The following is a 15,403-nucleotide window of genomic DNA, read 5'->3' on the forward strand; positions in this document are numbered from 1 at the left end:
ACTGTGAATGAGTTACAGCCATTTTAGTCACCGGTGGTATTTTTCTAGAATTCTATGGAATGTTCTGTGATCGGACACTTTCTCATCTGGATAGTATATTAAACACATATATGCACTAGAACATATTACAAATAACATTTAGTCTACTGGGTGAAGACTAAGAGACCCATTACTAGTACTTACAGTTGAAGTCAGAGGTTTACATACACCTTAGCCAAATACATTTAAACTCCGTTTAAACTCAATTCCTGACATTTAATCCTAGTAAAAATTCCCTGTCTTAGGTCAGTTAGGATCACCACTTTATTTTAAGAATGTGAAATGTCAGCTTTTATTTCTTTCATCACATTCCCGCTGGGTCAGAAGTTTACATACACTCAATTAGTATTTGGAAGCATTGCCTTTAAATTGTTTAACTTGGATCAAATGTTTCGGGTAGCCTTCCACAAGCTTCCCACAATAAGTTCGTGATGCCATCTATTTTGTGACGTGCACCAGTCCCTCCTGCTGCAAAGCACCCCTACAACATGATGCTGCCACTCCCGTGCTTCACGGTTGGGATGGTGTTCTTCGGCTTGCAAGCCTCCCCCTTTTTCCTCCATACATAACGATGGTCATTATGGCCAAACAGTTCTATTTTTGTTTCATCAGATCAGAGGACATTTCTCCAAAAAGTATGATCTTTGTCCCCATGTGCAGTTGCGAACAGTAGTCTGGCTTTTTTATGGCGGTTTTGGAGCAGTGGCTTCTTCCTTGCTGAGCGGCCTTTCAGGTTATGTCGATATATGACTCGTTTTACTGTGGATATAGATACTTTTGTACCTGTTTCCTCCAGAATCTTCACAAGGTCCTTTTCTGTTGTTCTGGGATTGATTTGCACTTTTCGCACCAAAGTATGTTCATCTCTAGGAGACACAACTAGTCTCCTTCCTGAGCGGTATGACGGCTGTGTGGTCCCATGGTGTTTATACTTGCGTGCTATTGTTTGTACAGATGAAAGTGATATACCTTCAGGCGTTTGGAAATTGCTCCCAAGGATGAACCAGACTTGTGGAGATCTACACATTTTTTTTGAGGTCTTGGCTGATTTCTTTTGATTTTCCCATGATGTCAAGCAAAGAGGCACTGAGTTTTAAGGAAAGCCTTGAAATACATCCACAGGTACACACCTCCAATTGACTCAAATTATGTCAATTAGCCTATCAGAAGCTTCTAAAGCCATGACATCATTTTCAGGAATTTTCCAAGCTGTTTAAAGGCACAGTCAACTTAGTGTATGTAACCTTCTGACCCACTGGAATTGTGATACAGTGAATTATAAGTGAAATCTGTCTGTAAACAATTGTTGGAAAAATAACTTGTGTCATGCACAAAGTACATGTCCTAAGCGACTTGCCAATACTATAGTTTGTTAACAAGAAATTTGTGGAGTGGTTGAAAAATGAGTTTTAATGACTCCAACCTAAGTGTATGTAAACTTCCGACTTCAACTGTATGTATGGTATGTAGATCTATTTAAACTCAGCAAAAAAAGAAACTTCCCTATTTCAGGACCCTGTCTTTCAGAGATAATTTGTAAAAATCCAAATAACTTCACAGACCTTCATTGTAAAAGGTTTAAACACTGTTTCCCATGCTTGTTCAATGAACCATAAACAATTAATGAATATGCACCTGTGGAACGGTCATTAAGACACTAACAGCTTACAGACTGTAGGCAATTAAGGTCACAGTTATGAAAACCTAGGACACTAAAGAGGCCTTTCTACTGACTCTGAAAAACACCAAAAGAAAGATGCTCAGGGTCCTTGCTCTTCTGCGTGTACATGCCTTAGGCATGCTGCAAGGAGGCATGCGGACTGCAGATGTGGCCAGGGCAATAAATTGCAATGTCCGTACTGTGAGATGCCTAAGACAGCGCTACAGGGAGACAGGATGGACAGCTGATTGTCCTCGCAGTGGCAGACCACTTGTAACAACACCTGCACAGGATCGGTACATCCGAACAGCACACCTACGGGACAGGTACAGGATGGCAACAACAACTGCCCGAGTTACACCAGGAACGCACAATCCCTCCATCAGTGCTCAGACTGTCCCCAATAGGCTGAGAGAGGCTGGACTGAGTGCTTGTAGGCCTGTTGTAAGGCAGGTCCTCACCAGACATCACTGGCAACAACGTCGCCTATGGACACAAATCCACCGTTGCTGGACCAGACAGGACTGGCAAAAAGTGCTCTTCACTGACGAGTCGTGGTTTTGTCTCACCAGGGGTGATGGTCGGATTTGTGTTTATCGGATGAAGGATTGAGCGTTACACCGAGGCCTGTACTCTGGAGCGGGATCGATTTGGAGGTGGAGGGTCCGTCATGGTCTGGGGCGGTGTGTCACAGCATCATCGGACTGAGCTTGTTGTCATTGCAGGCAATCTCAACGCTGTGCGTTACAGGGAAGACATCCTCCTCCCTCATGTGGTACCCTTCCTGCAGGCTCATCCTAACATGACCCTCCAGCATGACAATGCCACCAGCCATACTGCTCGTCCTGTGCGTGATTTCCTGCAAGACAGGAATGTCAGTGTTCTGCCATGGCCAGCAAAGAGCCTGGATCTCAATCCCATTGAGCACGTCTGGGACCTGTTTGATCAGAGGGTGAGGTCTAGGGCCATTCCCCCCAGAAATGTCCGGGAACTTGCAGGTGCCTTGGTGGAAGTGTGGGGTATCATCTCACAGCAAGAACTGGCAATCTGGTGCAGTCCACGAGGAGGAGATGCACTGCAGTACTTAATGCAACTGGTGGCCACACTAGATACTGGCTGTTACTTTTGATTTTGCCCCCCCCCCCTTTGTTCAGGGACACATTATTCCATTTCTGTTAGTCACATGTCTGTGGAACTTGTTCAGTTTATGTCTCAGTTGTTGAATCTTGTTATGTTCATATAGATATTTACACATGTTAAGTTTGCTGGAAATAAACGCAGTTGACAGTGAGAGGACACTTCTTTTTTTTGCTGAGTTTATGTGTCATGTGAGGATGAGGGTGTGATTTCCCCGCAGCCCTGTTTGCAGCCTCAGCAGCATGTTCTCCAGTCTCTCCAGCCCCTGTCTATCCTTGCCACCGTGGTGGCAGCTATTGACTGCCTGGTGCACAGGTGACATGTCTATAATGTCAATCTTCTCAAAAAGGTCTGAGCACTGACAGTCCACCACAGTGTCCTGCAAACAGAGACAGAGAGAGGGAGAGGATTTAAAATATCAAATTTATAGGCCTATTAGTACATAACAGTAATACATCATTGACAGTTACCTCCCAGTCAAAAAGCTTGGTTGAGAGGCAGCAGCATCACGTGGTGGCTCCAACTTCCTCTGGCTCCTCCATTTCAATGTCATCCTCTTTGTCCTCGTCTTCCCCAAGTAGCGATGAACCTTCTGCAAATTAAAAAGGGTATCATGACTGGAAGGGAATTGTACAAGTTATCAATCGGCATGCAAGGTGACAAAGTTATATTTTATTATCCAAAGGTTTTCACTCACATTTGAGAAAACGTAAAATAACTGAAATAATATTATAATGTATGCCTGTAAGTAGCAAAGAACCAGGATAATTTACCAAGTTGACTACCAATCAGAGCTTTCAAAAGTTATTAAAGCTAGCTATGGGGTTAGGCTTCAGGCTTAGGTACATTCATTCTTGCAATCAACAGCCAGAAGGCTTTCTATTTTTAGGAATCATAGCTATCACAGATATAAAGACTCATAATATATCAAAGATACCTAGCTATGTAGTTAGCTAGCTAGCTAATAATTACTGTAGCTACCTAGCTATATGGGGATCGTAGCTCCTGCAGCAGCCCTCTCTTCTGCCTAGCTGGCTAAATCTAATCCCTAGCCAGTTTGTTTTAGCTAGGTCTAGCTCATACCGAATGATAAATGCTCTTCTATTTTATTTTGTACAGTTGTCAATGAAAACATTTACATCAAAAAGACAAAAGAAGAGCTAAATCAAGTAGGCTAGCTAGTTACCTTGCCTCGTTTTGGCCTCCCGGTGGCAGCATTCACTTTCAGTCTCCATGACAAAACTCAATTTGCTCACTTCTAGTAACAGTCGTTACTATGGAAATTCAAGATGGAGCAACCCATACCTCTAATAAACGTTGTTCAAGATCAAATTACTTTAAAATAAAGATGTTTCTATGTTACAAGCATGTTTGTTATTAGTGGATTGAATACATCGCTTTGCTCAGCTTAACTTCCTGAAGTGTTTCCATTCCCCTTTAATTGACATTTTTGTAGGGGTTGATACATTTTCCGTTAGGGCAAATCAAGTCTGAAATTTCTAAGTGGGAATTACAAACTTTAGAATCCTTTTTATAACTGAAATACACTACAAGTTTGTATTTCCTGTTCTGCAGGAAAATTCTCAGCAACAAAAGAGTGATCAAATTATGATCCGACATCTGTGTTATAGAATTGTAATTGTTTACTATCCCTTTGTCTTTTCCCCTCTGTGGTCTTTGTCACCTCACTATAAGTGTTCCCCTCTTTTGTTTTGTTCTTCTAGTGAAACACACAGAAGAACGTTGTGAGTATGGATGGCATGGCTTATCACATACAGTGCGTTCGGAAAGTATTCAGGCCCCTTGACTTTTTCCACGTTTATTTCGTTACAGCTTTATTCTAAAACGGATGAAATAGTTTTTTTTCCTCATCAGTCTACACACAGTACCCCATGATGACAATGCAAAACAGGTATATGACATTTACATGTATTCAGACCTTTGCTCAGTACTTTGTTGAAGCACCTTTGGCAGCGATTACAGCCTTGAGTCTTCTTGGGTATGACGCCACAAGCTTGGCACTCCTGTAATTGGGGAGTTAATCCCATTCTTCTCTGCAGATCCTCTCAAACTCTGTCAGGTTGGATGGGGAGCGTCGCTGCACAGCTATTTTCAGGTCTCTCCAGAGATGTTAGATCGGGTTCAAGTCCGGGCTCTGGCTGGGCCACTCAAGGACATTCCGAGACTTGTCCTGAAGCCACTCCTGTGTTGTCTTGGCTGTGTGCTTAGGGTCGTTGTCCTGTTGGAAGGTGAACCTTCGCCCCAGTCTGAGGTCCTGAGCGCTCTGGATCAGGTTTTCATCAAGGATCTCTCTGTACTCTCTGCTCCGTTCATCTTTCCCTCAATCTTAGTCTCCCAGTCCCTGCCGTTGAAAAACATCCCACAGCATGATGCTTTCACCTCCATGCTTCACCATAGGGATGGTGCCAGGTTTCCTCCAGACGTGACGCTTGACATTCAGGCCAAAGAGTTCCATCTTGATTTCATCAGACCAGAGAATCTTGTTTCTCATGGTCTGAGAGTCCTTCAGGTGATTTTTGGCAAACTCCAAGCGGGCTGTCATGTGCCTTTTACTGAGGAGTGGCTTCCGTCTGGCCGCTCTACCATGAAGGCCTGATTGGTGGAGTGCTGCGGAGATGGTTATCCTTCTGGAAGGTTCTCCCATCTCCACACAGACACTCTGGAGCTCTCTCAGAGTGACCATCGGGTTCTTGGGCGGCCAGCTCTAGGAAGAGTCTTGGTGGTTCCAAACTTATTCCATTTAAGAATGATGGAGGCTACTGTGTTCTTGGGGACCTTCAATGCTGCAGAAGGTTTTTGGTACCCTTCCCCAGATCTGTGCCTCGACACAATCCTGTCTCGGAGCTCTACAGACAATTCCTTTGACCTCATTGCTTGGTTTTTGCGCTGACATGCCCTGTCAACTGTGGGACCTTATATAGACAGTAGTGTGCCTTTCCAAATCATGTTCAATCAATTGAATTTACCACAAGTGGACTCCAATCAAGTTTTAGAAACATCTCAAGGTTGATTAATGGAAACAGGATGCACCTGAGCTGAATTTCAAGTCTCATAGCAAAGGGTCTGAATACTTATGTAAATAAGGTATTTCCGTTTTTTATTTGTAATACATTTGCAAACATTTCTAAAAACCTGTTGTTGCTTTGTCATTATGGGGTATAGTGTGTAGACTGATGACGAAAACGTTTCATTTAATCAATTTTATAATAAGGCTGTAACGTAACAAAAGGTGGAAAAAGGGGTGTGAATACGGTCTTCTGACTGTTAGAACATAGTTCACTAGAAGCTGTTGTAAGGGACCTGTATAATCTTTGAAGCCTAAACTCAGCTGGTGTTGCCTTCTTACCTCTGCATGATGAAAGTAGGATATGCTAGTCATAGATCAAACAGCAATGCTCGCTGCAGCTCCGAAACATTGTTTTTGACTGGCCTGAAACCCCTTTTTTTTTCCTCCAACGTGAGCTCTGCTAGGTTGTAAACAGGAAAGGCACTTCATGGGTACAGATACGTTCATCATCTCTGCCAAACAAGTGTCCTTTTCATTCTCCTTTTGAAGATTGAATAAACAGAACCATTTTGTTGTTGCCTGTGCAGTAACTCTGCTCAACATAGAAGCCACTCAATGTGCTTTTTAGCCATAAAGTTACTGAGTGAAAGTCTTATTTCACCATTTAAACCTCACAAAGGAAGTTGAATGGGCCACGATAATCAAGATTTCACCACCTATTATTATTAAAGCGGCCCCGCTTTATGGTAAAACCATGTATGCAATATGCAGTGTAATTTCACTGTAGCCTAGGTACACTGTACACGTTATAGCATAGTAGTCGCAACTTTGATGCGTGTGTGTGGTTTGTGTGCTTACTTACTTTTCCATTAGATTTCGAAAAAAAAAAGAAAAAAAATGAATTGTCGCTAATCATCCCCTATCTGTAAAATCCTTGCTTGAGATTAGTGTTAGATGAGTAGAACTGTATGACTGTATGACTATTGCTTGAGAGATCAACCCTGATGCCAGGCTGCAGTGAGAACACAGAGCAACATGCCTCAGGAATACACAGATGATCTGTGGTTGGCCATGCTGACACCAGATCCCCCGATGTTCTCAGCTCCACCCTTCCCCACTTCCTCTGTTTCCACTGTGTGCACACACTCGGGTGAGCAGTGTGGCTTCTCTGGCAACCTCTTGCCCGACTCTGGTCACACTCTGTGCCCTGGCCAATGCCATATCTAAACTGCTTTCACACCTGGGTTTATGTATCCAAATTAGAGGGGTTGAGCAGAATTTGCAACAAGCGAAAGGTCACGACATAGAATGATAGTTTGATGTAGATATCTCTCATTTTTTCTAGGTAGTTTCTGAATTCATTACATAGCAACACTTTAGATCTGTGCTGCGAGATACAGTCAATCATGAATAGGACATAGGATATATGTTATGAGAATAATGTCAGAAACGTTATTTGTGGGGCTCTGAGATGTGCCTTGTGCATCACATTGATAGACAGCATTGATAATGTGCTGGTATTTTGGAGCTGGGTGGGGCTGACGGTTTGTGGTGAAGAGCATGTGCCATTTACTGAAAGAGAGAAACTGATTGCCTGGCTGTTCAGTGGGCCTGTGAACTGCTAACCTTGGCAGGCCTGGTATAAATAACAGCTCGATTGACAACGTGGTTAACACCTTCAGAAGCAACAACAACCAGTAAGTACTACATTCCCACGGCCCACTGACTCTGCCAGCATAGGCTGGCCTACAGAGAAACAGCTCGGAAACATCTCTACCATGTTTACATGGGCTCATTTTAGAGTAGTCTCGGTTCAGTGAAATAATTGATGTATTTAAGCTATGTGGAAATTAAGATAGAGAATACAATGAGTTGGCATAACTAAGGCCAGGAGTTTTTCCGGACATAAACAGGTATAACTCTGGGCCATAGTTAGTTGTTCTTGGGCAGGTCATGTGGTCATTAAAAACTCCTGGCCCTAGGCATGTAGCATCTAGTCCTGACAAAAACTCGATATCACACACTGAGGAGAGATCTGATGAACTTGTGAATCTGAATCCTGTGTTGGTAATGCGGGCATGAACTCTACCCATCTGCTCACCATAAAACCCAACATAAAAGAGAAAATAGCTCTCGGCATGTATTTTGATACTGGGTTTATGCAGTATATTTCCCCATGTCATTAATTAAATGCGTGTTTAATTCATACCATGCTGGCATGTTGTTTCAGCACAATTTTGTATCTATACATTGTTTGTGTGCTCTCTATTTTGTTTAAGTTGAGCTGCGTGTGGTTTTGGTGCACCACGAGTGTAGTTGAAACTGCTGTGGTTTTCAAAGCTTTTCATGATAGAATGCTCTATTTCTCGTGAGACGAGAAGTGGAGTTGGGGGGGGGGGGGCAGCATTTGTGGGGGTTGGAAGGCTGTAGCGAGCAGACGTTGATCAGAAAAAACGTCAAATTTCCGTGGTGAAAGTGATCAAACCATCACCTAATAATTGTAGTTGACTTCATAACCACACACCCTGTGGTCTCTTCTGCAGGGGAAATGACTGTCCTTACTGTCTTAATGTCCTTAGGTAAAAGCACCCCCGTCAACATGCCTGGAGGAGCGGGCGACTCGACCAAAACCTGCGACCCCTTCCAGCCGTTCGGCATTGACGTCATCGACCCCTTTCAGAGTAAAAAGGGGGTCGGAGACCCCTTTAGTGGCAAAGATCCTTTTGCGCCAACTCCCTCAAGTAAAGCCTCTAAAGACTGTTCCTTGGGTTTTGCAGACTTCAGTTCTGTAAGTTGAGCTCAGTGATACTCTCTCTCTGTCCAGACCAGTCTTTATATACCTAGCCACTACCTCTGCTTAAGTTCCCACAACGTTAACTGAAGGATCTAGAGAGGAGCTAACCACAAGGCCCTGGCTGTTAATCTGCTCATCTTTCTGCGTCCTGGCCTCCCAATGACCTACCATCACTCCACACAAAGACCAGAGCCAGGCATCTTCCTGCTCAGACCCATGGCAAATGAACCACCATGTAGGCTAACTGTTGGCTATGGCATAATCACTAGCAATAACTACTGTTCATGATCACTGATCATCTGATCATCACTTTAATTCATTGTGTGATCCAACCCTACTTCATATCTAAAATGATGACTGAACTCCCACACATTTTTGCCGTCTAGCTGTTTTCTGAGTGTAAGCCTGTCAAAGGTTCCACAAGACTCACTTATCTATACGGTGTTATGATTTTTTTTTTTGGGGGGGGGTTCTCAACCTATGCTTTGTAGTTGGTTGCACACCACCTACAATGCATTCGGTATTGTGCAGTCAAGTGCAGAGCTGCATTGCAGAAGTGGTCCCCGGTGCTCGTGCAGGAAAGGGTGTCAGCCCTTTTTTGTGGTTTGATGTGTACGCCGCGATTGGAACATAAAAATATATATATCTATATTTTGCCATGTGGTTTGTTATGTAGAATGCTAGAGGCTTCCCAAAACAAGCACAAATGAGAAGTATTATTTCCATCACCTCTTACCAGTCCAATAAGTGGATTCTGGCCGTGTGAAGTATTATTCAACTAGCCAGTCGGCTCTTTAAGGTTAGGGTTGAATAATCCAGCCAGTGCGGTGCTATGGCCTGGGCTGTCTGTCTCAACCAACCAATGGGTGTCTCACACAGTGTAGCAATAATCCAGGATGTATTCAGGATCTTCGTATCTGAATATTGACCTTTTCCATCTCAGCTTCCGGCATCAGCATTCAGTCAGTCAGCCAGTCAGACAGTCACTCAGTAAGGCAGTCAGCCAGCCAGACAGTCACACAGTCGGTGCGTACCCTAGGCCAGGCTAGGCCGGAAAGGGGAGCCCATCCTGTGTGGTTTAGTGACTGACAGCTCCAAGCCACTGGTCTGGCGGTGGGATCTGTTGACACGGGAAGCAGTAGTATCACTACTCAGCTCTCAGTCCTGAGTTCTTACCCCTTAGGCCTATGTTGTGTGTCAGTCATGTATGTCCTACTAGTGTTTAGATACAGTATTAGTGTGTATCAGTGTTTTGTCTTTTCTTTAGGCTTAGTTTGCTCAATCAATTAGTGTTGGTCTGCTGCATGACATTGGTAGCATAGATCCTGCTTTACCATCTCTGACTTGTACCAAACTACTCCCAAAGTTGCTAAAACTATTGTAACAGAGTCAACTGCCCATACATTTTTTAAACTAAAGAGGTATTGTGTTCCACATTGAAGATATTATCTAGAAAAATACCAGATGAACTTGGCCCCTGAATTGAATTATAAATATTTAAAGGAAACAAATATAGCTATTAAATGCCTCAATGGACTCAGTTCCATATTTATTTTGGTCAGCATGATTCCAAGAATTGAATGGCCTCATTTGAATCAGATCTAAGGGTGGCAAAGCAGTATCTTAGAATGTGTGTGCGTTCTGATATGCATGGGAGAGTTCCTAGCTCTACTTGATTTAGGTTAGATCTCATACTATCACTTTAACAGAGAATCAAAAATGTCATTTCTGTCCTTCCCGTTTTCTCTCTACATGTCGTCTTTGCATGTTGTTCAAATATGCTTTTAGTTGCTCATTCATTTTCATTTGGGAAACGAACGGAAACGGTCCTCCATGTCGCCTTCTCATAGTTAGTTGTACCTTGTGGTGATGCTGTTTCGTAGTGTGCTCGGTGTAAAATGGATGGTGTGATACACGATTAGTGAATTGTTTATTTGGTGTTTTGTAATTCATTTTTCTCTCGCAGGACCAGAAAAAGTTAAGGTAAGAATGTTTAATAACGCGGTCAAATTGAAAAGGGCTTTGTTTTGTATTTCGCCCACTTTATATTAAACCCCACTCGGGTTTAACAATAAGAAGCACCTTTCCTCCAACTGCAGAACACACATAAATTGAACATTAAAGTACCGATAGGGATAGGTCAGTTAGATTGTCTGTGTAGTGGGTATATTTTGTGCGTGTGTGTTGATGCTTTTGTGTGTGTTAATATGTGTGTGTACATGATATAGTTATAATAGTAAACTACAGTCATCTATGTCCTCTTACGGTAATCAGGCAGAAATGGAAGTTTACTCTTAATGTACAGGATAAGGTTCACTCAAATCTAATACTCTGGCAAAACACCTCCTAACGTGTGCTTTGTACATGGTGTGATGGATGAATCCTTTGTTAAATGCCTCTCTCCTCTTTCTCTCTGTAGTTTGGAAATGAGGCCCAGCAACTGGAGTGGGCGAAGCGAGAGAGTGAGCGAGCGGAGCGGGAGCGGCTGAAGAGACTCCGGCAGCAGGAGCAAGAGGACTTAGAGCTGGCCATCGCTCTCAGCAAGGCCGAGATGTCCCACGGGTGACCTGGACTGGACACACACAGACACACATAAATAGAGATATACACAAATAGACAAACAGACACATAGACATACTCTTACTAGCGTTACTAGTACATAAACATACACAGACACTCACACACACACACACACACGCATAACACATTCGTATACAACTCACAAACCGTACCCCACACACTGTGAAGAACCCATAGCTGGCCATTTCCCTCAGGGCCGATGTGCCCCAAGACATGACTGCTTCCTCAACCACACACACACACAGACATACGCTTGCAGATACACACCACCACTACAACACACATACACACTCCACCTGATACGCACACACAGATACACACACCTCGCCACACATTCCCCAGACCGACAAACTCTCAAAGCAAAACAATATCAGAACAGAACTTATGTGGAAACGGAACTGGATTTGACTTTACGGTGGGAGGTTGGAGTGGGGCTGGGAGCCAGCAATCACAGTCTCTCTTACTGTTTTTAATTGATAGGTGGGGAGGGGAACGGATGATGACCCATGGTTTGTGAAGGAAGTGATGCACTGTTTAAATGCACTGTAGAGGCTGGCTTAACATGTAAAGATGAGCAGAATATGTGTCTGTCTGGTGAGGGAGCGTGGATCCCCTCACTTGACCGACTGGAGCGCTGACAGACGTAAAGAAGGGAATAGCTAAAGGTTACGGCGGGTTGCTTTTTAAGATGGAGACATTATTTGAGTATTGGTTTATTATGTGAATGTGGTGAGCCATGGGAGCAGTGCTGGGTGCTTCCCTGACTGGTTACTGTAAGTGTTGTGTGAGAGAGAGGTCTGTTTGGACCAGAACAAATTGTACAGATATATTTTCTTTCTCGCCGAGTGTGAGATAGTAGATGTTTTTTACAATATTTCAGTGCTTCTTGAGCAAACATAGGGAGAAGGAATGGATACTTAGTTGTGCCTCTTCTGACAGTTTAAGTAAGTTCAAAAGGCTGTGATTTACATCAAACAACCACAAAAAAGACTAGATGAGGGAAATTCTTTAAAGTTTTACTATGTTTCATTATAGAGGGTTTAATTGCAGATTTGTACGATTTTAATTTAATTATGTGATAAGTGTTATTTTATTATTTTATGTAGTATTTGTTAAAGGACTGAAACAATATTGTTAATTACAATTCTAGTTGTAAGCGCTGCAAAAATGGGTAAACCTGCAAGCACACGCTGCAGAGAGGTCAAAGAAAGTTAGAAATGGCCTGGGGTTTTCTTCGGGCTAACCATCAATGATATGCAAATTCATTAGGTCACGTGAGTTTCACAGCTATAACGTGAATATTCAACGGTTTGCGCTACAGTGTGTCATAGTTTGTTACAACTTTTATTTTATTTTAGCCACATTGTCTTTTACTTGATTTTCTTGCTGATGGTACTGCCTAGCACATTAAACCTGTGGTTCTTACTTCACTTTCAAACTTAAAGGGCAATTCCACCACTTTCCAATCTCATTTTCATTATCAACAGTGCAATACCAGTGTCTACATATGTCAAAACGGCACTACAGATGAAATAAGTTATGATAAACTTCACAGGGTGGTGAAAGTGCACGCCACGGTGGTCTTGATGCTCCTTTCCAATAAATATCGAGGGTCTTATTCTGGTGACATGATGTTCGATGCTTGTCTGCCGTTTGACAAGTAAAAATATTCTCGCTGTTATCCATAATAATCTCATTATGTAAACTAGCCTACCCACACTGTATCTGCGAGCTGTTGGCTAGAGCGCTCGTGCCAAGACCAGAGTGGGCAAATTTGCTATTTAACGCAACAGTTTTTTTTGACAAAACTATCAGAAGAGTTAAAAATGCGATGAAAACACATACAACTTTTGATTTTTATTCAGTACACTTAAAATGAAAAAATGACATTTTATGTGCATTACGTACTGACTTTTGTCCACAACAAGTCCGTTTGGTGGAAACACACCACTAGTGGGAAAATGCGCATATTTTCTTTATGCAGATTTTTGAGTATTCACATTAAAATCTGTCGCCAATTGGATGGAAACCTAGCTACAGAGAAGCATTTTTTAGGACCTTTCTTCTTAACTTTTTAACCACAGATCATAGAAACGCGTCCTTTTCACATATGTAGACACTGGTATGGTGCTGGACATAATGAATATGAGGTTGAAAAGTGGCAGAATTGCCCTTTAAGCTTTGAATTGAACTGAATAGAGATGATGATAATAGTAGCTCATATGAAAATGACAGTTGCACTCATTGCCCCTTTGTTTTATGTTCTCCTGTTGTATTGAACTATATGTGTCCTACTGTACATGTGTCCATTACCTTTAATAAGCTTCCATGTAATGCCATTGTTGTCCCCTACTATTGGAGTAGTCTGAGTGAAAAGACCTATCCTGAGCCATATGTTGTGAAAATGTATTATTAAAGCTACGTTCCCCTTTGGGTTGGGGAAGGACATTATTTAAGTTACAATTCCGCAGTATGGACCATGAACACTGCCACTAGGTGGAAAATGCAACCATCTCTCCCTGATATTTATTTGTTTATGTTTACATATCAAACTTCTTTGCTGTAGTGGTTACAACAGTGTAATAATATTCTATGAGAAGAACCTGTTCTGGTACAGATCTGACCTTTAACCTGGCTGCTGTATATAGCTGAGGTAACCTGTGGTCGTCTGCATTCGACCCTACCTGTGGTGTTTTAATCACAGGTCAGACGCCCGAAGCTTGGAATGCCAACACTCCCGCCCTTACCCAGAATGCTCTGTGTCAGAACTCCTGTAATGTGTCCTCGGTTTAGGGGAAATCCACAGTGAGGGTGCTTGGTTGGCCGTAGACCAGGCCACAGCTCCCTGTTCATTGGTCACTTCATGCCCCTTTTTATACCTTAAAAACCCATCCTTTCTTACTCCATTCTTTGAAGTTATCATTGATCTGTCACTATTAGATTGGTGAAAGAAAGGGTTCCATGATGTATCCCAATCACCCATCTAATCATGTCAGATTAGGGAGGCAGGATGGAAGGATGCATTTTGAGAGTATCGAAACAGAGCCCAAGTGTTCTCTCATCCACTACCTAGTGTTCTCTACGTACTTACCACTCATGCTGTATTTTGTCTTTGATACCGCCATTGTGCAATAGATTTTATTTCTTATTTTCTCGTTGTTCGGGTGTTCGAGTTTGATCGTGTATATAGGGATACATGCAGAGGCCTGTATATCTATTGTACAAGCCAAACAGATTGTAGATGGCTTTTCTTTTGGTTTTCTGGTTTTCTGACAACTGATCTGACTTCTAAAGCTTGGTGCATTCCTTTTCCATTTGGCCTGCCTTTGACTGTCCCTCTGTAGATGAAAATAAGAAATAATCCTGCTGTCTTTCTGCATTGTATAAGATGTATACAAACTGTATATTATGTCTGTTATATTTGTTTCATGAGAAGTGAAAAAATGTGTGTAACTTAAAACAGGATATATGCAAAAATACAAACGCTTGGATTTATTTGAAATGCTAATCCCCTGTACATGGTCATTGTTTACTAGAATAAACATTTCAGTTGAATGAATAGGTCTCGGGTTTGTGTTTTTTTCTCTTAATTTCATTGATTTTACTTATGTACTTATATTAGGACATCACGTTTAATTTCACATGTTTTATAGAGTATATCATATGGTTTGTTGTCTTAATACAAATGTACAAATAGATACCCCTGTCTGTCTAGGCTCTGTTCAAAATCTCCTTTGTGTTAATTTCAACCAGTATACAGTGGGGGGAAAAAGTATTTGATCCCCTGCTGATTTTGTACGTTTGCCCACTGACAAAGAAAGGATCAGTCTATAATTTTAATGGTAGGTTTATTTGAACAGTGAGAGACAGAATAACAACAAAAATATCCAGAAGAACGCATGTCAGAAATTTTATAAATAGATTTGCATTTTAGTGAGGGAAATAAGTATTTGAACCCTCTGCAAAACTGTACATACCACTGTACATACCATACAGGTAGTGGAAATGTTGTTTTTTCTTAGTATGAATCTGAGGGATTCCATCAGTGTTGCAAGGTTTTGTAATGATTCCTATGTTGTTGAGTCTTTGTTGGTACGTGGTGTGTAGTGAGGAGCAAAGAGATGCTGCTTGACACATTTATGAAATTGCTTATTCCAGTTACTAA

The 15,403-nt window shown here is 42.1% G+C and overlaps 1 protein-coding gene and 1 long non-coding RNA gene across 13 annotated transcripts in view; one reads left to right on the forward strand and one right to left on the reverse strand.

The window, feature by feature from the left end:
- LOC106613682 (epidermal growth factor receptor substrate 15-like 1) overlaps window positions 1–14,797 on the forward strand; it is a 35,386-nt gene extending 20,589 nt beyond the window's left edge. For 5 of the 12 annotated variants that reach the window (XM_014216199.2, XM_014216203.2, XM_014216201.2 and 2 more), the window contains 3 exons: window positions 4,561–4,581; window positions 8,444–8,652; window positions 11,078–14,797. In XM_014216199.2, the coding sequence (XP_014071674.1) occupies window positions 4,561–4,581; window positions 8,444–8,652; window positions 11,078–11,224 (377 nt within the window). In that variant the 3' untranslated portion in view covers window positions 11,225–14,797. Of the gene's footprint in view, window positions 1–4,560; window positions 4,582–8,443; window positions 8,653–10,624; window positions 10,642–11,077 lie in introns of all 12 variants that reach the window. The other 7 variants (XM_014216200.2, XM_014216210.2, XM_014216204.2 and 4 more) reach the window with 6 other exon arrangements.
- On the reverse strand, window positions 2,871–6,899 carry LOC123724387 (uncharacterized). The gene is made up of 3 exons (XR_006756910.1): window positions 6,727–6,899; window positions 3,307–3,428; window positions 2,871–3,215 (listed from the first exon to the last, which is right to left on the reverse strand). It is a non-coding gene; the product is annotated as an uncharacterized lncRNA (long non-coding RNA).
- Window positions 14,798–15,403: the final 606 nt, after the last annotated feature.

This window comes from Salmo salar, chromosome ssa10 (assembly GCF_905237065.1).
Source record: "Salmo salar chromosome ssa10, Ssal_v3.1, whole genome shotgun sequence".
In the NCBI taxonomy this organism is placed as follows: Eukaryota; Metazoa; Chordata; class Actinopteri; order Salmoniformes; family Salmonidae; genus Salmo; species Salmo salar.